The 26,365-nt window shown below is 36.9% G+C and overlaps 1 protein-coding gene across 2 annotated transcripts; it reads left to right on the top strand.

Moving 5' to 3' along the window:
• Nucleotides 1-26,365, top strand: LOC306855633 (one cut domain family member 2-like). 2 transcript variants are annotated; one of them, XM_079394408.1, is made up of 2 exons: nt 1-1,308; nt 17,300-26,365. In XM_079394408.1, the coding sequence occupies exons 1-2, from the start codon at nt 210-212 to the stop codon at nt 17,584-17,586; spliced, it is 1,386 nt and encodes a 461-aa protein (XP_079250534.1). In that variant the 5' UTR covers nt 1-209; the 3' UTR covers nt 17,587-26,365. The 2 variants fall into 2 exon arrangements, with proteins under 2 accessions (XP_079250534.1, XP_079250535.1); XM_079394409.1 differs by having other exon boundaries at nt 1-1,318.

Raw genomic sequence — 26,365 nt, 5'->3', positions numbered from 1 at the left:
CAGAAGACGCAGGAGGAGTAGAGGGCTCGGACATGGGGAGAAATCAGCACTGGCCCGTCTGATAGAGATCGGTGATTTTTATTCATTAAAAAAGGAGGAAAAAAAAACCGGAGAGGCCTTAGGAGAGAGAGAGGGGGGTGAAAAAAGCAAAACAAATACGGAGAGAAACCCATCCCTGGCACAAAGCTGGACATAAATCAATGGACTGAATGAAGACTGCCTATAACGCCTATCGATGCCTGGCCAAGGATTTGGATGCGTACGCCATGAACCCAGAGATGACAATGGACATTGGCAGCCTCAGCCATGAGCAGGACTTGATGAGCAGCCACAGCCCCCATCACAACCGCAATCCGGGGGCTTCCTTGCGGATACACCAGGATCTGACCGTGGTGCCGTCACGCTCCGCGATGGTCTCCAGCATGGCTTCGATTCTGGACGGCGGCGGCGGCGCAGGAGGAGAGTACCGTCCCGAGCTTTCGCTGCCGCTCCATCACGCCATGAGCATGCCCTGCGACACCTCCCCATCCGGGATGAGCGGCACCTACACCACCCTGACCCCTCTGCAGCCCCTGCCGCCGATTTCCACCGTGTCCGACAAATTCCACCATCCGCACCATCACCACCATCACCACCAGCGTTTCTCTGGGAACGTGAGCGGCAGCTTCACCCTCATGCGGGACGAGAGGACTCTACCAGCCATGAACAACCTCTACAGCCCCTACCACAAAGACATGACCGGTATGGGGCAGAGCTTGTCCCCTCTGGGCAACGGCTTGGGCTCCATCCACAACGCGCAGCAGACGCTCCACAACTACGGCGCGCACAGCCACGATAAGATGCTGAGCTCCAACTTCGACGCGCACACTGCCATGCTGGCCAGAAGTGACCAGCACCTCTCCAGAGGCCTCGGTGGCCCCGCGGCGGGCATGATCCCGCCGCACCTCAACGGGATGCACGGGCATCCGGGCCACCCTCAATCCCACGGGCCCGTGTTGGCTTCCAACCGGGACAGACCGCTCTCCTCCTCCTCCTCCTCCGGAGCTCCGGGCTCCGGCTCAGGGCAGCTGGAAGAGATCAACACCAAGGAAGTGGCGCAGCGCATCACGGCCGAGCTCAAGCGCTACAGCATCCCGCAGGCCATCTTCGCGCAGCGGGTGCTGTGCCGCTCGCAGGGCACGCTCTCCGACTTGCTGCGGAACCCCAAGCCCTGGAGTAAACTCAAGTCCGGCCGCGAAACGTTTCGCCGCATGTGGAAGTGGTTACAGGAGCCCGAGTTTCAGAGGATGTCGGCCCTTCGGCTTGCAGGTAAGACAAGGTATCTGCTTTTGAACATCTCCTGTGGCGATTTTTAGGCTTTGGCGCGAGCATTTGTTGTGTACAACGTTTCACTGATGTACAGACGCGCGGCGATTTTCTTTTATTTCAAACGTCAAGAGTGAAACAATGTATCGCTCCGCTTCCGTTTTTAGTTTTTCCGTTCTTTATTTACTTTTGAAATGTTGCAAGTGCATGCTTTGGAAGAGCCGCTTCGGTCTCTTTTCTCTCTCTCTCTCAGTCAAAGAAAAGCTTTCAGAGAGGTGCTGAATAGGGATGTGTTGGTAATTACTGGACTGTTATTCCCCTCCTGCCCCTCTACATCAGGCGTGTTACCCCCTCTAGCGATGGGCGGTGCAGGACCCCCTTTTCCTTTGTTCGGAAGAAGAAAAAGCAAGACTTGAATTTTGTAGTTTGGCGTGCGAGGTGTCAGAGACGGTGTCTTGTTGTTGAAGAGCATCCTATCAGTGCATTAAAATAAAAGCTTGGTGCATATTGATTTTTAATTTGTAGGGTGATGCACAATTATTCACTGAAATAATGGACAGCTCCGATGCCTCATGCATTGTGCAACACAAGTGTACGAGCCTGTGCATTAACTTCAGCTGGGGAAAACACACAAACTGTGCATCTCTCCCTTTAAGATCAATGCATTTGAGTGTCAACAAAAGGTTCAGAGACGGAGTGTGTGTTTGAGCTGTTAAATCACATACCAAAACATGAGCATCTTTGTCAAAACATGCCATCATTGATTCTTTGCATATAATGCGTTCAGCTAATGAAATGCACTATGTGATCGGCCACAGAAGGCCATTGTTTTGTCAAGCAAACAAATGCATTTTCTTTCATCAAGAATGTGATTTTAAGCAGAACTGTGAGATGTTGGCGTAGGCGCTTTAATGCTGTTTCCCTGCAGGGCTCTGGTCTCACAGATGGCTTTGGGTTGGGGGGAAGGTATTATGTGATCTGCAGGGGAATTGAAAAGAAGAACAGAGGCTGCAGCGGCTCGATGAATTATTGATAGAAATCTCTGCGTGACCCTCAGCTCAACGCACAAAACATCACCTTGTCTTGGGTTAAACAGGCAGAGATGTGCAGCCCGGCACCTGCCTTTTGTTCGGCGTTTTGGAGGAGAGAGGAGACGCAAATAATGAAGCAAAAATAGTCTGTTAGAGGAGTTGCACGTCATGACATCAGAAATGTCTGACCCAGAGAGAATTGCTGGCCGCATTGTTTTCATGCTTGAATTTCATGCATGTAAATGTTGACTCAGAGCTACACTCTTACAAATGAAGGTTTTCACAGCGATGCCATAGAAGAACCGTTTTTGGTTCCTCAAAGAACCATCTCAAATAGTATGAAGAACATTTTAAAATTCTAAAGAACATTTTTCCACTTTAAAGAACCTTTTGTGGAATGAAAAGATTCCATTGATTTAGAGGTTCTTCATGGAACCACTAAAGAACCTTTATAGTTTTGAGTTAAATTAGTAACTTCTTGCATATTAATAAGCGTAACATAATGATAATAAACATTTGATAACTGACTTTAGATTCAAATACTTATTATTATTTTCGTATTAGGGTTACAGTGAGGTCCAAAAATCACCAAAGACAACAGTGAATTTAAACAAAACATTAAAATATTCTATTTAACAATATTTAAACTGCAAATAAATAAAGTTTTGTGGAAAATTTCAAACAAAAGTAGTTATTTATTTAGGTGACTAATTGAATGTAAGTATATGAGTGTCATTCATGTGACTCATGTACAGACGGTCAGATTTCCTTGCATTGATTGAAGACATTCATGATCTTCAGGTTTTGCACTTTTAGAGTCCAACTTGTCATTAAAGTAATGTCATTAAATGTTATTTAGATAATGTAGAAAATGTAAAAAATTTTGAACCCCATTATATACTCACACTTGAAGGTACATAGCGATTTAATGACTTATTGGTCTTCTTTAGGCATAGCAGTGCAGGTGCCTGATGTCACAGGAGAAAACGAGCCTGTCTTTGCACTATTTATTTAGTCGAATCAAACGTGACGTCTGACTGGACCTCATTCCAGTCACACGGCGCAGGCAATCAGCTATCGAGACGAACCTCGGCCTGGGCCGTCCGCCACGGACAAACAACTTTATTAAGTAAATGATCAAAGGGGACAAGCGCTGTTATACGAGTCAGGACAGAGGAGATTGAAAAAGTGCTGCCAGTGCTGGAGAAACACGGGGTCCCGGCCCGTAAATAAGAGCTCTGGAGATGGATAAATATACCTCCAACCCATGCCAGACTGCATTTGGAGAGACGTCTCTCCTGATTTGGGCTTCTGCAAATGACTATTTCGCTTTCCAGTTGAAGACAGACAGGGAAGATATGAAATATCTGAAAGTCTGAGAGCACTTGCATTTTTGTCATTTAATACAAAATGTTTATTTACAAAGTATATCAACAGAATACCAATTTGAGTGAAAGTTGAAATGAAAAATTAATTGCATTAGTGCATTGGAGCAACAAAACTTGATGATCATGTTCTCCATCATGAAAGAGCATCTTGAGCATCTTCAGGAAATCTGACCATCTGTACAAAGAGTCACACATGATCAATGACACCCATTTACTAACATTTGATCCTAATGTTGCAACGACTTCATTTTCACATCATTTACATTTTTTTTTTTTTATATCCAAAAAATATTTATTTACAGGCTGTCACTAAATTATTTATTTCCAGATCCCAGATTTTAATTGTGGTATCAAACATCTAAACACTACTGTATATCATTATACTGCCTAATGGATAGAGAGTTGGACTTGTAACCTGAAGGTCGTGGGTTCGAGTTCGAGCACAAATTCAGAGTATGGGTCACCATACTTAGCCACACACCACTTCCCCTTTCCCTTTTTATTTATTTATTCATTTGAATGGGAAAACATTTTACATATTAGATATTTGGTCACCTTTTTTTATTTATTTTCAAGTCTGCATGTCAAAAATCCCAAATATTTGATGTGGTCTGAGACATTTTTACGCCACTGTAAATTATTGTTTGTTTGCATGAAAAACCCTGAATTTTCAATGTGGTCTCAGATATTTGGACAACACTGTAAATTATTATTTATTTCCATATTTGCATGAAAAAATCCTGACTTTTCAGTGTGGTCTTAGACATTTGGGCACCACTGTATATTATATAGTAATGGTTGACCGATATGGTTCTTTAATGGCAAATGCAATAACGATATCTACAGAAGAGGTTGGCCGATAAACGTTGATGTACATGATAACCGATAATATTAACCATTTAAATCACTATGAAATTATAACTTTTTATTACATAATATGAAATTCTCTTAAACATTATGAGTTTTGTAGTGCTTAGAAGACCCCAAATGACCTGGCCGATATATCGGCAAGTGACAAGTTAGAATATCTAGTTGGAATATGTATACTGTCACACTGAGGTTGTATCTGATGTTTGAATTTGTAAGATTTGAATATAAAGTGAAAGCAAAGATACAAAACAAAGGCTATATAAACAGCAATATTTTTAATGCTAGGCCAATCGGGCATCATTGTTGTTAGTGTGTTGTTTTCTGGACTTCTCAAAGGGCAGAACCAGGACAAAGAGATCAAAATCCCAGGCCAGCGCTGCTGTTTATTTTCGTCCTGTCGTTCAGTAATGTGTGTGAGTTATGTCACTTTCTCAAACAAATATGTGTTGCTGAATGACGGTGGATCAATTCGGGTAATCTCTTAAAGATTAAAAGGGCATTAATGCTGGCAACAATAACATAAACGTGTGCACCCAGTTCGCATTGATCTGGAACCTGATCCGAACTTGTTCCAGTAAAGCTGACGCTGGAAGAACGTTCCCAGCAAGCCGACTGACTCTGTGCTAAAAAGACTCCTGGCGGGCTATTCTGAGCCGTGCTTGTTTAAAAGGATCATTAAAGCTGATGAAGCCACCCGGATGAGACACGAAATCAACGCATAACCGAGCATAGATGTTTTCCAGAGGATGTTTAATCACTCCGGCTCTGTGTGGAGGAGCCCGGCGTTAAAACGATGCGCCCGGTGACCTTCACACACAGACCGGGGCGACGTGCCTTGCGGCTCCAGAGAGGACGACGTCTGATAATTATAATGGCTTTGCGGTGCTTTGAGGGACCTTTTAGTGATGAGATTCTCTTCTCAACCCAATAAGTGTGTGACATGTGCCAAGAGAGTGAAATAATCCCGGCAGAAATATGATTGAGCCCGACTGGTTTATCAGATATTCTTGTTATTGTGGTCAAGCTGCTTTTGATACAGAAAGCAGACTAATCCAATCTTATGAAAGATGTCCTAACATTATTTTATGAAGAAAAAAACCCCTGCATTGCCTGTTGTATTATTAAGATTATGCAGTAACACTTTACAATAAGGTTTCATTAGTTAACATGAACTAATAATGAACAATACTTCTATTGCACTTAATTTCAACATTTAAAAATACTTTTTAAAAAATGTGAACTGACAAACAAAAAATGTATTTTTATTAACTAACATTAAGAAAGAGTAATAAATGCTGTTAAAGATGATTGCTCACTGTGAGACCTTATTGATAGCTTTCTTTAATATTTTAGACATTAAAGTAGATTAATTTAAATTTAATCTTGATAATTTAGTACTGAGATTTCAGTTTTCAGGCCTTTGAATATGTTTACATCACTTATATATTCCAGAGACACATTAATATGGTTTCATGTTATATATATATATTGTATGTATTTTACTCCTCTATAGCTGTCTGAACAGTTCAGATAATTAAAAAAAAGAGTACATTTGATTAAACAGTTTAGATAAACTGCATAGTGGGGTCTAAAAGTCTGAAAATGCTTCTAAATTCTTAAACATTTGTCATCGCAAATGATACCAGCATTGCAATTTTTAATGAAAAGTTGAAAATGCTAGGGAAAAACCTTCATTTTAAGTCAGAACTGCTTTGTTTTAAAATATTCAAAAACTGTATTTCCATGTTTAAATCCCAGATGTTTCTGACTTGTGCGTCTCACAGTATGTCTTCCAGCAGATCTCTGAAGCGTGCGTTCATGTAGTAGCAGGTTGTTTTTTTAGTTTTGAGGTGAAGTGATTACCTGTATTATAGTATTAGGCTGAAATGTCTTGTGATTGGGGGATCGCCGTCAGCACTGGCCTGAGCAAAGGGCAAAGTTTTTGGTCTCTCAGCCCCACAAAACGGCCCATGATGCTGCTGTCAGTAAACGAACAGTGAGCCAAAACATGTTTTTATGGAGCGAGTCTTTGGGGGATTAATTTGTCTGTCAGTTTTTCTTTTTATTTGGGTTTTTTTCTTGCGTTCCAGCGGTTTTCATGTTAGTGATCCGTAGATGAATGATGTAAATGAATTTGTGAGGGCAGAATGATACATTTTATTTAATTTAAAACATGTAAAAAGGTTTTTTTCTTCAGTTTATACACCATCATGTTTCTTACTCTGCTGTGGCTTGCTAAAAAAGAATAGGCAACTTTTAACTTCAGCTATGAGGAAAGAGAAAGGTTCATGTTTGCTTTTCTAGAAGCTGATAAGAGTTTACGTAATAAAACATGGCCATTATTTACAGTTGGGTCTTATGTTCTTTTAAATAGAGCTTTTGTTAGAGAAATAGATAACAAATTCTGCCATCATTTCTTCACCTACATGTTGTTCCAAACCCGTTTTATTATTTTGTTAATTTATGTTTATTCCTTTGGCAGATCATTGCATTGCATTCCTTAGGAATGGAACCCATGACTTTGGTATTACAAAAATACTTGTAAAATAATAATAATAAAAACTTTAGGAATATATTCCTTTTAATGGAAAAAGAGAAATCCTGCATCTTTATACAAGCCTTTTGCATAAAACAGTTCATGGTTCTCTCTGTCCAGCTCCAGAAAACCATACTGTAAAAACATTCATGTGTAAAAACAGTGTAAAAAGTGGTAAGTTGATGTAACGTAATAATTTTAAAGCAATGGGTTTCCTCAGTCTTTTTAAGTTAAGTCAACATCACTTTTTACAGTGTATGAATTAATGATATGATATAGTGTTCTTTTTACTATTGGAGCTGCTAAATGGATACAGTAGCTAAAAGTTTTTAAATGTCTCTTTTTGTATGGAAATAAGCTGCATGAATAGGCTGTCTGTTTTATCTTTTAAGGATGGAAAAAGTCTTATGGGTTTGGATCAATGCTTTAAAGAGATTTTTAACAGAGTTAAGCCAAATACAGTTTTGGAGTTTTTAGCAAAAATGAATTATAACAACATGATATAATTCAGCTATATATTTCTCACCATGAAAATAGCCACAGAAGCTGAAATTGCATTAAACACAAACAAACAAACAGGTTTTGATTTGCATGAAGGTTGTATAAAGGATGACAGAGTTTCTATTTTAGGATGTGATGCAATTCAGATTTGTGTATTTTTAAGACAGGTTGCTTCTTGCTAAACAAAGATACGGATAACAAAAATAAGTAATCAGTGTTGCTTATTTACCTGTGGCACTTTTGTGCATTTGTAAGCATTCAGTGTGTTTGTGAAGCTGATTGGATCATTGACTGATGTTGTTGACGAGGGTTACTCATCAGCATTGTTTCAACACACCGTTTGTGAACGTTCTGATTGGCTCTATCAGTGTGCTGATGTTTCTGTCTGGCAACAAACCTTTGTACCGCTGATGTCATCATTTCAGACCCTGATGAACTCTGACCTTTTATTCACTTGATCAGAGAACATTTGTTCTGTTCCTCATGGAGATCAAGAGATACAGTGACCCTGAAAGTTTCTGCACAATTGTGTCTCACTTCATGTTCACTTCAGGCAAAACCACTGTTTTTGTTTCATGCATTGGTCAAGATTTTGGGCTGTTTTTCTTCCTTTAAAATGTCTTTCAGACAATCGGAAAGAAAACATCCAAAATACAAAAAAATCATTTTAATTAAACTTTACCTATTTGCGTCTGTAGATTTCAATGCATCAATACATATGTTAAAAGTTTTTTCTTCACTTCAGCAGAACTTACATGCACCAAACTTTCATTTCTATCTATATTCTGAAGATTTGTACCAAGGGGTTTGTTTATATATCATTCACCCTGATTTGTATAACATTTTATTCCTAAAAACATGGCGTAAATCCATATCTTTAAAGGCCTAGAGTTTCTGTCTCCACTTCAGAAGAAACTTATGTGCACCAAACCTTGCAGTTTTATTCCTCTCTATATCCTGAAATATTTTACTGAGGGGTTTGTTCATATATCATTTGCTTTGATTTCTATAACATTTTATTCTTAAAAACATGGACTTTTTTTTTCTGACTGTTGACAGTATTTTCTGATTTCTGGAGTGATCAAAAGATAGATCCAAAATCCCCTCTATAAAAACCTTCACCTCTAATGTATCAGCAAAATAAAACAAGAGTTTTGTACCTGGCTTTACCCAGTGCTCTGAATAATCTTCTGGAATTCCATGCAAATTATTGCATTTTTAATTACATAAGGCCTCTCTTGCATATTTGAACATGTCAAAAACTTGTACTACAAAACAGTTGTCTTAATGTACCATGATTACTCAACTGGGGAAGTATGTATAATCTATTTGTTAGAATTTTTACCCTGTTGCCTTAAAATTGTCTGAATGTCACTGCATTAGATATCAAATATCACAGCAAGTGTGATAAACACTCTTTACAACCAAAATACTTAAAAGTGTAGTATGAAATGATAGAACGATTTCCCCAAAAATCCCCAGTTGATAAAAAATACATTTATTGCAGAAAAGATCCTGCAGTATTTCAGACATGCACAGACTTGATTTCTTTATTATAAATGTGATGCATGTGAACAAATACTTTTTGGGTTTTGTATTTAGTTCTGGCTCAAGCAAGATGATCTACTGCAGAGAAGAGAACACATGACTCTGTCTCTCTCTCAGTTTCTCTTTCCTTCCCCTCCTCCATCTCTCAGCGAGGTGTCCGGCCTCCACATTAAGGATATCCGCACATGCACAGAATGACACAGCTAAGTGCAAGACTACAGCATAATGCATTTAGCAAGTCCTCTCGCTCTAACACACACTCACACACACAGGCCACTTCCAGAGGAGCGTATGCTTAGAAAATGGTTGATGTTGAGATTGGAAGCATTTGAGCGGCCCAGCGTTCGCACGAGAGATCGCACGACTGTGAGAGTATGAAACACTAGCCGAATTAAAAAAAGAATGATTTTCTCATCTGTTATGGGGAGGTTTCAGCGAACAAGTGAAAACATCATTACTGATCGTGTTTTGTGGCGAAATATTGATCCGATGTCACCCCCCCCCCCCCCCCCCACTCCCCGGCTCTCATTCTCTTGCTTTCTTTGTACTGTATCTCTTGCTTTTCATGTAAATCTGATGACTTTAAGATGCATGTGACTGGACATTTAAAGATTCTGTAAATGCCATTACAAGTGCTTTAGCAAGAAAAATTGAGTAGGGAATTTTATTTAAACTAGTTTTAGTCATTTGCATTTACTCGTTTTAGACGAGCAAACTTTGAACTTATAATTAGTGATAGAGCTATATTAATCAAGCTTATTTTCATTTTTTTATTTTATTTGATTAGATTATTGAGTCTATTAATATTTTGGGCTACATGTCATATATTTGAGATGCTATTATAATTTTATAAATTTTTTAATTGAGTTAGTTTGTTGTTTTCATTTTGTTTTTCCTTAAAGTTTTAGTAATGTTATTTTTTGCTATGTTTTTTGCCAACTAGCGGAAATAAAATAGGTTTAAGTTTTTATGTTTATTTTTATTTTTTTATTTTTCAGTGAATGTTTGTTTCAAGTAACAAAATTGCTCATAGCTGCTTTTTGGTTTTAGTTTTAGTTAACTGTAATAACCCTGAAATATGAAATCTACAACTGACAGCCGAATTCAATACCTTTTATGTAAATATTGTAAAATAAGTGTTTAAATCTCTAGATATCTGAACCCATTTTGGCTGATCATTAATTCTCAGTTTTGATTTTTCTTGCATTTTTAAGATCATACAAAGCATCAGATGTCAAGGTATTCTGCTTTTGTCTTCAGAAACGAGCTTCAGCTGCATCCGCATGTATAATTTAGTGGTGATCAGACAGCGGTTTGTTTTTGTGAAGTCATGGACATAATGTACCGAGAGAACTGGCAGAGTAAAACGACTGCGTCTGATGTGAAGACTGCAGTCAACATGAAATTTACCATAATGCATGCTCCTGGTTTCATAGAGAATGATTAATTGGTGCATCTTATTGCTGTAAAATGTAATGGTTTGCTCTAACTCTGAAAAGACTTTCCTTATCTGCTGACGTCATGTAGGCCGTGTGGGCTGTTGCTTAATGTTAATGTTTTATGTGTGTTGCATTTGTTTTTGTTGCGCTCTTTATGAATATATGAAGTGAATATAAAAACTTTTAAAGGGCAAAAAATCCTTCAGGAATGATAATGGAATATGGATTCAGTCCTAAAATGACAAATAAGATTTACTGTGTTTATCAGTAGCCAATATATTGATATGTATGATAATAATATAATTGTTTTATTAAAGTTTTTTTTACAATAGCCTTAATATGGCCATATACCATGTAATATATGTTCTTACACAATTTGTTTATTGCACATAAGAATCCTCAGAGAATCTATAAAGAATCAAATATGATCCAAAAATGAAAATGAAGGACATATTAATTTATTCTCTGAATTTCTGAAGATCTAGAGGATCTTAGACAGTATTTTTTTTTCAGTTTTGCTTCCAAATTATGATGCATATTCCATTAGCAATCCTTTGCACAGTTATAGTTTATTTATTATTGTTATTTTTTTTGTTCATTTCCATGCATTTTGCTTGATGTTTTTTTTAGAAGAAACAGATTTTTTTTTTTTTTTTTCAGTTCATCCAGTTGAATTGAAAATAATTTTAGTAAATTTGTATTTGATTTATGTTGTAGTGTTTCCAATTTTTCAGCATTCCTTTAGGATTTGTTTATACTTGTTTAAATCTGATTTCTTACAGATTTCAATATATAGGCTGATGAAACAGTCTGTGGGTTCCTCATTAATTACTGAAGGTGTAAGCTGATGCTCAGTACAGGCAAGAACTGATCGATTTCATACGGCCGAGTCTTTCAGGGCAACGGGGAAAGCGTTCAGATCCGAGCAAACGACGACGATGTGGTTAGGACCGTTCCACTGGACGTTTCCTCTCACACACATTGATTTACATTTGCCAGCGAGGAAAGATAAACCAGAGGTGTGAGAGCTGCTCTTACCCGTTTGATGAAAGGCCAGGGAAACCTGAGGTATTGATCGGATTGATTGAACTCTGCCCCTTTTAGAAAAGCCCAAAGTTGACACCCCTCTCCCACCGCGGAAATGGTAAATCCCTTTGAATAATATAATTGCTTTTTTTGATTGCACTGTAAAGCGCCATAAGAGCCCGTCCTGATGGAGTCAGTGTTGCGTGGACGCCCATTGACGGCTGAGATTGTGTCTCCGTGTGTGTGTGTGTGTGTGTGTGTGTGTGATTCTTTCGGCCGCAGTAAGCAGAATACCAAATGATGACGGGGAAATTCACTGCTCCACAAAAGCAGCAGTCTGGAGCTTTTATCCAGAGCAGCACTGAAGAGAAAGCCATCAGGGCCTCGTAAAGAGAGCTCGGTTTAGGAAGTAAACATTGATCCTTTATTTTACTAGAGAGAACAAAAGGAGAAAGTACAGCTGCCTCGTGCACAAAGACAACTGACCCAGCTAACAAAAGAGAAGAGTGTTATGAAAACGTTACATCTGAATGTTTAAAATGTCCAGTTTTTTAAATGTTTCGTTTTCGTGATTATGCAAATATTCCATATTCCATTCTATTAGCTGGAAACTTTATGGGAATGTTACATTTGAACAACTAATTACATTTAAAAAATGTTAATTGAACATCCAACAAAAACTTTAAAAAACATTATTTGAATGCTTTTGCATTCTAGGAAAGTTTTGTGATAACATTTCGAGAAAATGATTATTAAAATGACTTTTATTATGTATTATAGGAAAATGTTTTTAATTCAAACGTCTCTTTTAAACGTTTTAAAAACATATTTTTGATTTTTTGCGAACATTGAGGGAACATTCCCTGAGCCTTTTGCAAATATTATGGGATTAATTAAATTAATTATATTTTAAAAATATTAGTCAAACGTCCAACTGAAACGTGAAAACATTCAGTGAACGGTGTTGAACATCCAACTTAAAATACTTCAGAAAAAAAGTTTAAATGTTTTTGTGCTAATATTTTAAGAAAATGATTAAATATGTTCTAAGAATGTTTTGTTAATGTTTGTTAATGAAGACTTTATTTCTGAATGTTTTTTTTTGAATGTTCCAATCATTTTAGTTGCATTTAAAAATGTTCCAACTGAAATGTTGCAGTAATAATAATAAATAGTGCTTTTGTATAACATTTTGAGAACATAAGTCTACTAATATTACAGGAGGAACGTTTACTCATAACTTTGAGAGAACCTTTCCAGAACGTTCCCTGTTAGCTGGGGAAAATATTCCCTAAATTCAGATGAATTAATTTCTAAAAATGAAAACTAGTTGATAGTTGAAGGGAATACTTATAGATTTTTTCCCATCATAAATTGAAACCAGTCCTAAAGGATACAAATCCTATATTAATTAGAGAATTATTTGACTGCTAATAGAATCTTGTATCATTATCTTAAAGCATCCTAAACCGGATTTTACGGAAGAAAAAGGGTTCAGTTTATCCAGTAGGATCTTATTTGCTTCTTATAGGATTCCTATTGATCTCATTATAGGATCCTTTAGGATTTGCCACAAATTATGAATTCCTCGAATCCTGTATGTATTCCTTCAGGATTGTTCTGACTAAATCCCAATGTTAGATTCCAAAATTGCTTTCTATTTATGAGAAATTATTCCGATAATCCTGCAGTTATTATGGATTTGGACCTAGTAATGGTGTTTAAGCAGCAGAAATGATGGCACACCTTTTGGAAAATGCTAAAGATTGAGACGCTGCATCTAAATTGAGTAAACCTCTCTTTAGTAAAGCATTTTGTGGGTTTTGCAGATGAAACGGCTGATGTTTTGACAGAGGAGCATCAGTAATGGAGGCTTTGAGTGGAATGGCGCTCACTGCTCGTGTTACTGTGGGTCTGATGGGTGAACAGCGCCATCAACTGCTGATCAAACACACTGCACATCAGCTCTGTGTGTCTGTGCTGGACTTGCATGATTTCAGCACAAGACTGTGAGATCTTAAACATCCAAATTATATGCATCGGTGATTGTCTCGATGATGATGTGCCTCTATGGCAACAGATGAGTCTTACAATAATGCCTCATTCCATTTAGCTGCATAACAAATTAATCAGAATTGTAATAAGAAATCTGTGGTGGTAGTGCATCTAGTCTTTTTAGATGTTTGCATTTTCTTGCATGTGATTGGTGCTTGCACAAAATAATGTTGGATGAGTATGACCAATAGTGATGCTTGACTAAAGCAAACACCTCTAATTAACATTTGTGTGTATAAACTCGCTTTGGAACTAATACTGTAATAATATACTGTATATTGTAATGCATTTTGTTTTATGTGTAACTAAATGTGCTGCCTATCTTGGCCAGGACCCTCTCGTAAATGAGATTTTAAATCTCAAGAGTTTTTAATTTGAAATGATCTATTCAATGATGACTCTTATCTCTTCCCAAAGTTCATCTAGCTTCCATACATTTTGTGCATATATCTGGTATGTTTTTATTATATCTATTTAATTCCACCGGTGTTACATACATCCACATTATCCAGTTATACTGTATAAGGTTAAGGCATGTATTTATTGACAGTGTGAACACTAGTACAAGCTTCTTGCCAATCTTCATCTGAAACTTCAAATTGCAAATCTTCCTTCCATGCATTCAACTTATACTGTGAATTCACAGATGCAACTCGTACTGCTCCGGGTGTGTGTTCACGGTGTGTGTGTGTGTGTGTGTGTGGATTTGTTCACTACTCACTGCTGTGTGTGTGCACTTGGATGGGTTAAAGGCAGAGCACCAATTTCGAGTATGGGTCACCATACTTGACAATACGTCACGACTTTACTTTACTTTTTACTTAAAATTCAGATATGATACCCTTTCTCAGATTATCTATTATTTAGAGAGATTTCAAGATTCAAGATTTTTTTATTTTATTTGTCACATACACAATTATACAGAGTATAACCAGCAGTGGTCATTATTATCGCCCATTATTTTTAAGATTTTCTCCTAAATTGTCAAGTTATGAGCTACTTGTTGTTTTGTGAATATGGGCCCTGAACTTTAACAGGAAATTAATGGAAGTTGAGGATAAAGCACTGAATGAGTTTTAGATCCCTAAACACTCACTTCTGCGTTTATGCTGCCATTGTTTCGGCATCAATTATACATGCAAAGTGTGGAAAACTGCTGTGCATTTGTCTTTATCAAATATTTAGTTTAAGCGCACTGTGATAGGGGCCGGCAAGGGCTTTGTCGGTTTTACGCACACAAGTCTCTTGGACGTCTGTCTGCAGCACTCCACAACTTCTTCTGCCTGAGTGCAAGACCTGAGCTTTCTCACACTCTTTACACTTGGCCTGCTGCCGCCTTAATTTTATGACAAATGGGTCTGTGCTGTGTGTATGTGTGTGTGAAAGAGAAAGCAAGTCTGGTAATGAGGGTGTGAATGCAGCAGAAATGAAAACACACACACACTGTGTAAAACCACACTGGCGTGTGTGTCTGCCTTTATTTACACCGTCATTTCCTCTTACATAATAGTTTTGCACTCAATTGAGCTCTTAACCTGATTTCTATTGATCTGGCCCAGGCTCAGTTGTGCATACTTAATTCAGAGAAGTAATCAAATCAAATCTTGACACACACACACACACACACACACACACACACACACACACACACGTAGTCCTGGTAGAAACAGTAGCGTTTATGTTGTTTGCAGATGAAAATATGTTTTAGTTCATTATTAGTGCTGTTGATTTGTATTTTGAGTTGTTGCATGTGATTCTTCAGTGCAGATTTGTGGCAATAATGTACATAGACGATTATAATTTTTTTTTTTTTAAAGAAACGTAATTATGAAAAACTATGACACAGGAAATTTCAGATTTTTCACTGTAAATTACAAAAGTACTGTAAAATAGCATGAAATGTCCCATTAGATTATGTTCTTTTACTTACTGTTGGTTAACTTACTGTTTACCTATTTTTAGAGATGTATTGAATTAATTCAGATCCGATAAAGACTTGTTGGACTGATAAAAATATTTGTCTTTTTAAAGGTGAATGATTTGTAGACACACCTGAGTTGTGCGTTGGAGAGTCTGCCATTATATTTAATGAAAAATATAAAGCAACTGCATTAGAATTTAGTTAAAATATTATATCCTGAAGGAATAAGTACAGGATTCAAGGAATTAGAAATGCAAGATAAAATGGAATAGATTGCATTGTGGGATATGCTTTGTGTGCTTTTGTAAATTTTGCCAGTCATTCGTATCAATCAAGAAAGAGTGCTAGTGTGTACTGTATGTAATCCCTCGCCCCTCTCTCTCTAGATATCTGTGGTGTTTGTTGTTGATTTGTTGATGCTGTCGGTGTAGATCAGACTGGCTCTCGCTCTGGTTTATCTGGTAATTATCAGGTGATCATGTGTTTTTGGTCTCTGGAGTCTATTGTGATAAAAGACCCTAAAAATAAAGCCAGCAGCTCCAGATGAACAGGGCGGAATTACTTTGGGAATCGTGGTGGTCGCAGAAGCAATTACCTGGAGAGGATCTTTAGCTTCCTCAAATCATCTACAGCTTTCCTGTGAGACGCACTGATCACAGAGAAGATGTTGCGCTGTTCGAGTCCTGATTTCTGAACCAGAATCTGTTAAAACGCATCTCGGGAGGTTTGTTCTAATGCAGTGTCGTTATACTTTACTAAAAACTAAACTAAAACTAATAACTGAATTGAAAAAAAAAAAAGAATTTTAGAAGAAAACCTGAAACATTTGAAATATTTTGGCAACTTTCTGAAATAAAATAAGTCTAAGGACTAACATTGCTAAAACAAAAACTGAAATAAAAATAAATTGAAGCTAAAAATAATGACAAATGCACATACAATACAAAAAAATAGACACAAGCTAAGTATAAATATAAAAAAAAAATATAATAAAAATTATAAAAGCACATAACAAAATTAATACTAAAATAAAAATAAATTAAAGCTAAATAGAAATATAAAAAACAATAAAAATGACAAAAGCAAATAACAAAATTATTAAAACTGAGATAAAAATCTATTAAAATTAAATAGAAATAAAACTAAAAAATAGAAATAAAATAAAATAGAAATAAAAACTAACAAAAATTATACTTTTTTGCACATAAAGTTACTAAAACTGATATAAAATTAAATTTAAGCTAGAAATCTTACAAAATAAACAAGTTACAAATCACAATTACTAAGCCTAAAACTGAAATAAAATAACTTTTAAAGAACAAAAACTAATAAAAATGACAAAAGCACATAACAAAATTACTAGAACTAAAATAAAAGTAAATTAAAGCTAAATAGAAACAACAAAAGCACATGAAACAATACTAAAACTTCAAATGCTAATAAAAAATAAAAGCTAAATACTATAATAACACTGGTGCTAATCATAAATAAAACTGTCTAAATGTTTTGATATTTTCCCTTTTTATGTAATTCTAATCTGATAATCCAAAGGTTGTAGGTTCGAACCCTGTATTAAATGTTTAAGTGTTTGCTAAATGCATGAATACAAGTGTGATTGATTCTAACGTGTTTCTTCTCTGTCTTTTGTGTCTCCTTTCTAACAAACGAAACCCCCGAAGCGTGCAAAAGAAAAGAGCTGGACCCGAGCAAAGACAGGAGCAATACACCAAAGAAATCGCGGCTGGTTTTCACAGACCTGCAGCGGCGAACACTTCTGGCCATCTTTAAGGAGAACAAGCGTCCGTCCAAAGAGATGCAGCTGACCATCTCGCAGCAGCTGGGTCTGGAACTGAACACTGTCAGCAACTTCTTCATGAACGCCCGCAGACGCAGCCTGGACAAATGGCTGGACGAGGGGAGTCCGGGCAACATGTCGTCCACCTCCAGCACTTGTACCAAAGCGTGATCCCGCACGGGGGATGACAGTCAGTTTTTTAAGAGGATAAAATCATTCCCAAGGGCAACGAGAGGAGAGAAGCTGCTTACCGGCTAGAGTCGCAGTCAAAAACACACCGATCTGTTCATTCAAAGAGCTAAACGTCAGGAAAAACGCTGAAGAGAAATCCAAAGGGTCTGCATTTCACATCTGCATTCACTCGAATTAGCTTTGCTTTTCATTTCCTGAAGAGTGAGTGTGTGTGTGTGTGTGTGTGGAGATCCTTTATAAGGATGAATCTCACAAAAACACATCCAGGTCACATTTCATGCTATATTTTACACTGCTAATCGAGTCTTGTGTAGTATGTCTTGTTTTCTAGTACACTTGAAAAACAAAAAAATATTTTATCTGACAAATCTATCAAAATTAAGTGAGTTTTGCTTTAAAACAAAATTGCCAAAGGGGTCAGAAAAATAAACTGAATTCAAAGGGAAAACAATTATTTGAAATGTAATTATAAAACATACAAATGTATTATACTAATGTACAATAATATTTATTATTTTACACAAAACTGGTGTTTAAATTTTTTCCTTCTCAAATAAATATATCTTGATGTAAGCATTTTTAAATATCTGTACTGGAAAACCAAAAATACTTTTTTGAAAAAGAAAATAATTTTTTGCTGTGTAATTGGCGTATAAGCTTTTTAAACAACAACAACAGCAACAACAATAATTTTTCCTAATTCCCAAAAATTCCCATTGTCAATTATTGCTCCTATTATTGTGACTGTAATACAGTCATGTTTATAACAGTAATCGGGATTTTATGGTAATGCATTTTCATTCAAACTAAATATTAATGCATTTTGGAGTGAAATATAACTTGCATGATATTCCTTGTGAGATTCATGAATCACAGACAAACAGCAGCGTAAATAACCACACAGGTTTAAGATAGCATTGAGTCGCAAGTTTTTCTAACACACTGAACCTGGTTTCTCCTCTGTGCGTTAGAAAAACCCCATCAGAAGCACAAAGCACAACAAACGTGAAGGACACGCCGACCGCAGATCTCTCACACCGTTATTGGCGTTTGTGAGCACAATCCTGAAGCACATTAAATTTGCAATAGAACAGGGGCTGGACCACACCGATTGTTCTTCTTTGGTTAAAAAACAACTCAGGATGATACGACCGAAGAACAAGCATCTCACGAGCTCAACACACTCAATGAATTACATTGCAAAACACACACACACATACACACACACATATGCATCACTGTATGTTGTCATGACTGTAACTGTATTAAGCTAAGAAACCAAACACAAGTGAACGGCATTGGTGATCAGGGCCTTTACAAGAGTTTAAGAGGACAATCTCCACACCAATGCCTACCAATTTTAGCTTTCCCAAAGTGTGCATGACTCCTTCCCTCGTAGTTTTAGTTCACTTTCCTAGCTCTTTCATACACTCATCTCAAATTCCATCCCTCGTCCTCATTTATTATTGAACCGATGGACAAACAGAGCCGGTAAGCACTTCTCTCCCGGGTAATGATTGGATCACTCAAAACGGACACTAAAGACTTTTTCTATTTATTGACAAATCGACACCAAAGAAACTTTTTCTGCACCTAACTGTTCTGCAAACGAAAACTGTTCAAAGAAAAAAAAAAAAAAAAAAGAAAAAAAAAACGGTGGTGACAAAGCGTGAACGCCGAGCCGTTGTCTTTGTTGCGCTCGGATCGGTGGAGACTTTGGAAGCAGAATGGGATCGGAAGGGTTTTCAAATGCGACGGAGCTGTTCCCATGTCAACGGAGAATGATGCGTCTCTCAAAACAAAACAAGATTGTCTTTAATGTGTGCCTATGCAGTTTTTTCAACCAAAATGGAAAGAACAACAAAAACCTCATCAGCTACAATACCAAAGATTCAGTTACTCCCGCCGCAATTCCCTTCAGTTTCCCATCCCGCCTGTTCAGGCGCACCGGCGCGGAGGGGGTCGCAGCGGTGCTTCTCTCCAAACATGGGACGTCTAGGGTTCAGCGTTTGGCTTATTTCATCCGTTTTGCAGCTAAAACTAAAGGTGTAACTCAGCCTGATGGGCATACCAAAGATAAACACCTTTAAGCACATGCAACCTCACTTTTTCCCCATTTTCCCAAGCCGAACGACTCATTATCTTGTAGTTCTGCGCTCACATCCCATCGTAGTCCAACGACGGATCAGTTCCACCAATGCAGACGTCATCCATCCATCATTTCCCAACATATACACGTTCTTTTCCAAGCGTTGAATCCCAAATCCCATGTTTGAGAGAGCTGCTGCATCCGGTTCCACCACTTACTATATTCCAACTAAAAAGCCAATAATCTGCCAAAAACGCTCACTTATTCTGTAGAGAGGAAACTGCAGACTGTAGGTCGAATAGCTTTATCCTTTAGGTTTCTCTCCTTAAAAGCTTCTAGTCCAAAGATTCTCCAACGCCACTTGGTTGGAGCTTCATCCACTCTTCACGACAGTCAGGTCTTTAGGAACATGGGCCAAAGAGCTTTCCTTTGCTTGTCTTAGTACTTATATTTTGCTAATGCCTCTGTACAATGTCTTACCCAGATTTTGCAATATGTGATTTATTTATGTAATTTATATTTGTTATGATTGAACTTAATTTAAATTGCCAAAAACCTCCCCTTTTGTCCTAAACAGCTTGCCAAAGTTTACATTTACTTCTTTTGCATGTTGGACACCATCAGAAGTATTTATTTATGACTAGTAATAGGTTATTGTTTTGTTTCTTAATTATTTAATGTTATTTAATTAGATGTAATTGACTATTTAAGACCACTAGTGCATCAGATGCAGCGCTCCTCTTAATTTATTAGTTAGCTTTACTTTAAAAAGCAACACAAAGGGTGTATTTAATTTTTCTTAGAAAGATAATTCTGGAAATGTGTTTGCGATCAGATTTTAGTTGTAATTTCTGTGTATGTATGTCGAGATTTTATGGAAATCATTTAGGTTTTGTTTGTCTTTTTCTTTCGAATGAAAACAATCTGTCTGAAGGGGCATTTGCGATCAATTACAGCGTTCTGTCGAAGGACGAGCAGCGAATTTCAGCCGGATGGTTCAACCGGGGCCACATGTTAACGGAGATCAACGCAGAACTCACCAAAGATAAATCCCACGGATGCTGAGAGGCCGTTTGTTCATTGCTTCACTCGTAGAAGGACATAGAGGAATCCCTTAAAAACTAGAAAAAGCTGCTTCCAAGACTGACTTGTGTGTGTGTATAAAAGTCTTTCTATCTCTATAGTGAGAACCACAGAGGCTACCTCACTGAATTTTCCATTTGTAATTTAAATCGTGTTGATGAAACCAAAGATACCAAAGATTTCTTTTTCTCGAGTACGGTCTGCGCTTGACACCATGCTTTAGATATTTTGATAACGCCACTCTCTTTTTTCTCTTCTTCCTCTTTCAGACACGAGTTCCTCCTCTCCTCAGAAAAATAAGTGCAATGGAGTGGAGGGGACTCGCGTGGAGCTGTAGACTTTAGTGCTATGTGCTTCTGATCGCCTCGTACCGGTCAGAATGTAAAAGACCTTGATGCAAAAACCAACCCACTAACAAAGACCTATCCTGCACAGAAACATTAACATTAGCCATATTCTTTAATCAATGAATGGAAATGTTCAAATATTTGTAGTTTTGATTGTTTGTTCTCGTCAAAGTAACTCTAATTTACACCGCAAATGTGGTACGTAAGAGCCTCTGAAGTGGCATTTAGGTGACTTTCCTCAGACTGTTTAATGCTGCTTAGAAGTGGCATGAATGCGTTTACCCAGAAATTACAACTATATACAGGCATAAGCCTGGCTTTTGTGCAACAAATTATAAGCAGGCTTAGAGAAGCCTTAACTTAGCTGTGTAAAAACAGCATATCAAATGCTGCAGTATGACGCATGAACTGGGCTTTAATACTGCAAATTTACTCTGAAAAGGTGGAACAGAAGTGCCTCTGAAGTGGCATTTAGGTGTCGTTACACAGACTGTTTAATGCTGCTCAGAGGTAGCATAAGTGCATTTACGTGGCAATTGCAACTGTATACTGTATCCAGCCACAATTGAGCCTTTCTTTTGCATCTTTACACTAAACTTTATGCAGGCTTAGAGCAGCCTTAACTCAGCTGTCTTTACACAGACTGTTTAATGCTGCTTAGAGGAGGCATAAGTGCATTTACGTGGCAATTGCAACTGTATACTGTATCCAGGCACAATTTAGCCTTTCTTTTGCATCTTTACACTAAACTTTATGCAAGCTTAGAGCAGCCTTAACTCAGCTGTCTTTACACAGACTGTTCAAGGCTGCTTAGAGGAGGCATAAATGCATTTACAAAGCAGTTGCAACTGTATACAGGTATAATTTAATCTGTTTTTATGCAGCATTGTGTCTTTAAATTTTATGCAGGCTTAGAGCAGCCTTAACTCACCTAAACGTGTAAAGACAGCACATCAAAGTTGCTGAACAATGCATGCGCTGAACTTTAATACTTATGCCAAATTTATACTGCAATGGTGGCACAGAAGTGCTTTTGAAGTGGCATTTATAAGTGTCTTCACAGACTCTTTGATGCTGCTCAGAGGTGGCATAAATGCATTTATGTCATGTGCTGCATTGTATTTTGCATAGATTTCCAATTGCCTACAATTATCTCAGCTTTACACAGCTGAGTTAAGGCTGCTTTATGCCTGCTCAGAAATTCAGTAATGCTGCATTAAAGCCAGACTTAGTCCTTTTATGAAATATACACTTGTGATTGCTGTGCAAATGCATTTAGGCCACTTCTAAGCAGTATTATACAGTCCGTGTAAAGATGCCTAAATGCCACCTCAGAGGCGCCTCTGTGCCAGCTTTACAGTGTAAATTTGGTGTTAAAGAAATGTGGAGTAGAAACAAGTTTTACTGAGAAATTACAATTACAAAGAAACTAGTAACGCATTGAATTAAACACAATTTTGAAACAGAAAGATAGAATTAGTGTTTAAAACATACTCCAAGAATAATTTTTACAGCATTTTTAAGTGCAATAAAATGCCAATTCGTACTTGCTGAAATTCACAACTCCACAATTTTGTTATAGATGATGATAAACGTTCACTTTTAAGCAAATAAAATATATAAATTAGTCAAAGTTCTTCCATCACGTGATGATAAAACCTATCTAGCAAACCTCAAGTAAAAATATCCCATTTGACTTTGAAAGGAACGCAGTATTTAGTATTTTCTTTCTCCAAAATCCATTCTGTCAAAAACAATGTTGGTGTTTCTGTGCACGACCAACTCTAAAACCAAAGACTAAATCGAATCATCTCATAGCAGACCGAAGGGACTCGGTAGGGCCGACTTTCAGGAAAACACGGCTAAAGACGCAACACAACCGGCAGATGGGATCGTATTGATCCGTTCTGCTGCAGGTCGTACATCATTCCGTCCTGTTGCAAAAGTAGCACATTTACTTGTGAAAAACAGCATCTGTTAACAGGGACACGAGCTTGTCACGTATCGATCGGAAGGTCATCAGGTCAATATTCGTAGCGGTGATTCCGTATTTATGACGTGGATGAAATCCAATCATTGCATCGATTAAACCAAAACAGATTCTCTTCGGTTTCCGTCCCAAGTAATATTTTTTTCCACCCCGACAAAGACGTAGAGCGCGCTTTTGTTGCAAAGTATGAGATATTGTTGGATGAGTGCCTTGCTTGAACCAAAGCGAAGTTTTGACCTCTCTGTTTCTTCTTCTGTTTGTACCTCAGCGACAGGAAAACCCTGCGAGACGCGGTTTTCATGGTGCTTTGCAATGCAATCCTGCAAAGAACAAAAGACTAACTATACCAAAGGCTTTACTTTTTCCTTCTTTTGAATGGTTGCAAAGCTTTAAATAAGAAAAGAAAGAAACCCCTGAGGCATGTCGAGGGCGCAGACCGTGCTTTTCTTACCAAATTTGTCTCAGATATACCTCATAGAAGATAGTGTTAGGGTATTGTTATTATAGCGTATGTATTAAATTATTCACTTACTCTTATTTTTTAGTAACTGTGACTTAAGACAAACCAAGAAAAAAAAAAGCTTTATACATCTTAAGTTGTGATTTTTTTTGTTGTAATAGCTGAGGTTCGCTTACCAAAAAAAACACAATGCTTGTCTTTTTCTCTCTTGTTAATGTGACAACTTTCACAAATGTTTTGTGGTGCAACTTTTTTTGTTTTTTCCATGACTTTATTTTTGTGAAGGGTGGCTCATATTTTTAACAAGGATATTATTTTTGGATCGGGAATGGTTGGTTGCTAGAATGAGCCTCGAGTTTACAGTTTTCAGTCGGTTGTACAGCTTCGATTTCAATTACCATACATTTTCTCCTTCGATTCTTCATTGCGTGTGAAAACATAGCATTGCAGCGTCATTCAATGCCGTAGCCTTGATTTATGCATGAGTATCTTTACGGTTCTAGCTAGCGTGTGATGCTTTTGCGTTTGGATCCGTCTCGTTTTATTTGAACTGAGCCTCATTGTTTTTGCATGTCGGCCTGATCGAATTCTTGAAGAGTTCAGCTCGGATGTGTATAGAAACATCGTGCACTTGATCAGTTCGGCTTGCGATTGTAGCTGCGTGAAACTTGGCGGAAGCGAATCGGCTCATTAACCGACTGAAAAGAATGGTTCTGATCGAGTGCACGGTGACTGTTAACCTTTCATTCTCACAAACGGAAACCCATCATCTGTATTGAACAGGGACATGAGTCAGTGTTTGTTTGAACATCAAATTAGATTCCCAAATTTGACTTTTTACCGAATCGTTATGCTCTAAATGCAACACCAATCCTGTCCAAAAATACAACAACTAAACATGGAATATCCTCAAATACAGTTAAAATGTACCAGACAATCTACTACTTATGTAAAAAAACACCTTGAGAACTGACTCCCAGACGTTTCAGGAGTTGTTAAACTGAGTGTTTTCATATGAAGGGAATTCCAAAGATCGCGATGTAACGTTGAACCGCTCGCGGTATATTATGGACTGTATTCCAAAGATCTGCTTCTTTTTTTTTTTCAAATTGGAAACGGATTCTTTTCTTTTTCATCGTTTTTGTTCATTTGTGGGTTTGTTGAATCACGTTCATGTAAAAATTGATTTTTGTTGTTTGAAATCACGAGAGAAAATTGATCAAATTTGAGTTTTGCATTCATGATCAACGTCTTTGAAACATTCAAAGTTCATGTTCTTCCACAAAATGTTTGACCATAAATAAAGAGAACAAGTGATTTTATTCCGAAACCATGTTTCATCAATCACAATAAAACCAGGCTTATGATGTAAATGTAATTTTTGCATTGTCTCAAGTTTCACGACTTTAGTAATTTAAAGCATTGAAATGTTCAAAGATTGTAGGCCTATTTTTTATCCTCTATAATGGACACTGAAGAATCAAACATATAGTTTTGCACAGTTTGAAAGCATATTTGACAGTTTTTAGTTCAATTCATTACATATGAAGAGAACTAAATTGTTTTTTTGAAAACATTACATACATTTCTTCATTTTTTTACATTTTCATGTAATAAAATCATTTTTAAACTTCTCAACAATTTTTTTTTTTAAATGTGAAAATCTTTACAATCTCATTTTTTACATTTCAAGGAAAAAAATTTCATTTGTTGAATGAAAATCTTTAATTTTCACACAACAAAATTTGAAGCCATTAACGTGCAAATGTTAACTTTTTTGTTTTTACATTTTAATTTAGTTTGTTAGTAAGTCAAAGCCATTAATGGGTGCATATTTTAACTTAAATTAAAAATTTTCATTCAACAAATGAACCATTTTTTGTTCAAGAAAAGTTAATAAAAATGTTACTTGATTTGTTTTTATATTTTCATTCAACAAATGAATAATTTTTAAAATTTCAAGAAGTTAGTCATTTTTTTTTTAAACTTTGAAAATCTGCAATTATAAAGAATTTTATTTATTTATTTTATTTTTTTTACAATTTTCAGGCTTCGAGAATAAATGTTTATTTAAAATTTGAAACGATTAATGTCTGCAAATTTAAAGAATTTTTTTTTACATTTTTAATACAATTTTCAAGCTTCAAGAAGAAAAGTTGATTTAAAATTTGAAACCAGTAATGTGTGCAAATGTTAGCTTTTTTTTGTTTTTTTACATTTTAATTTTTTTTGTTTGTTTGTTTGTTTTCAAACTTCAAGAAGAAAAGTTATTGATTAACATCAAATTTCAAACACCAGTTTACATCTGCCATGTCAAATAGATGTTTATTTCTAATGGAAAATCAAGAACAAATGAAACACCTGAGAAGAAGCCTTTGGATTTGTTTTGATGTTTGATTGACTCTCATGTCAGGATCTGATCAGCCGATGGATCGTCCGAACTCTTCCAGTGTAACTCTCTTATGATCAGGTGGGACTGACCAAATAGTATTTGAGCCTCTCATCTGTTCAATATTAATATCTGTGTTTGAATAAAAAATAAAAAAAGCAAGAAAAAGAAGAAACATTGCTACAAAAGCTACATTGTCATTGTCGACTGTTTCTGAGTTTTTCTGATCTTTGAAAGTCAAAAGTGGTTTTTCTTCCAGCACATCTGTGTGTTTGTGCGCTGATCTTTTACCAGATTACATCTGACCATCGCTCGAGGCGTCAGTGTTCAGCGTCATGCTCGCAGGGTTCATGTGTGTTGATTTTCTCTTTTTTTTTGATCACTATCATCAGATGGTAGT

This window comes from Barbus barbus (genome assembly GCF_936440315.1).
Source record: "Barbus barbus genome assembly, chromosome: 36".
Lineage (NCBI taxonomy): Eukaryota > Metazoa > Chordata > Actinopteri > Cypriniformes > Cyprinidae > Barbus > Barbus barbus.
The sequence above is the reverse complement of the archived record's forward strand: the minus strand, read 5'-3'. Positions and strand labels throughout refer to the sequence as shown.

Coding starts and splice junctions, on each gene's coding strand:
- LOC306855633 (XM_079394408.1), top strand. CDS start 210: ATGAAGACTGCCTATAACGCCTATCGATGCCTGGCCAAGGATTTGGAT. Junction 1,309..17,299: donor GTCGGCCCTTCGGCTTGCAG/GTAAGACAAGGT, acceptor AAACCCCCGAAG/CGTGCAAAAGAAAAGAGCTG.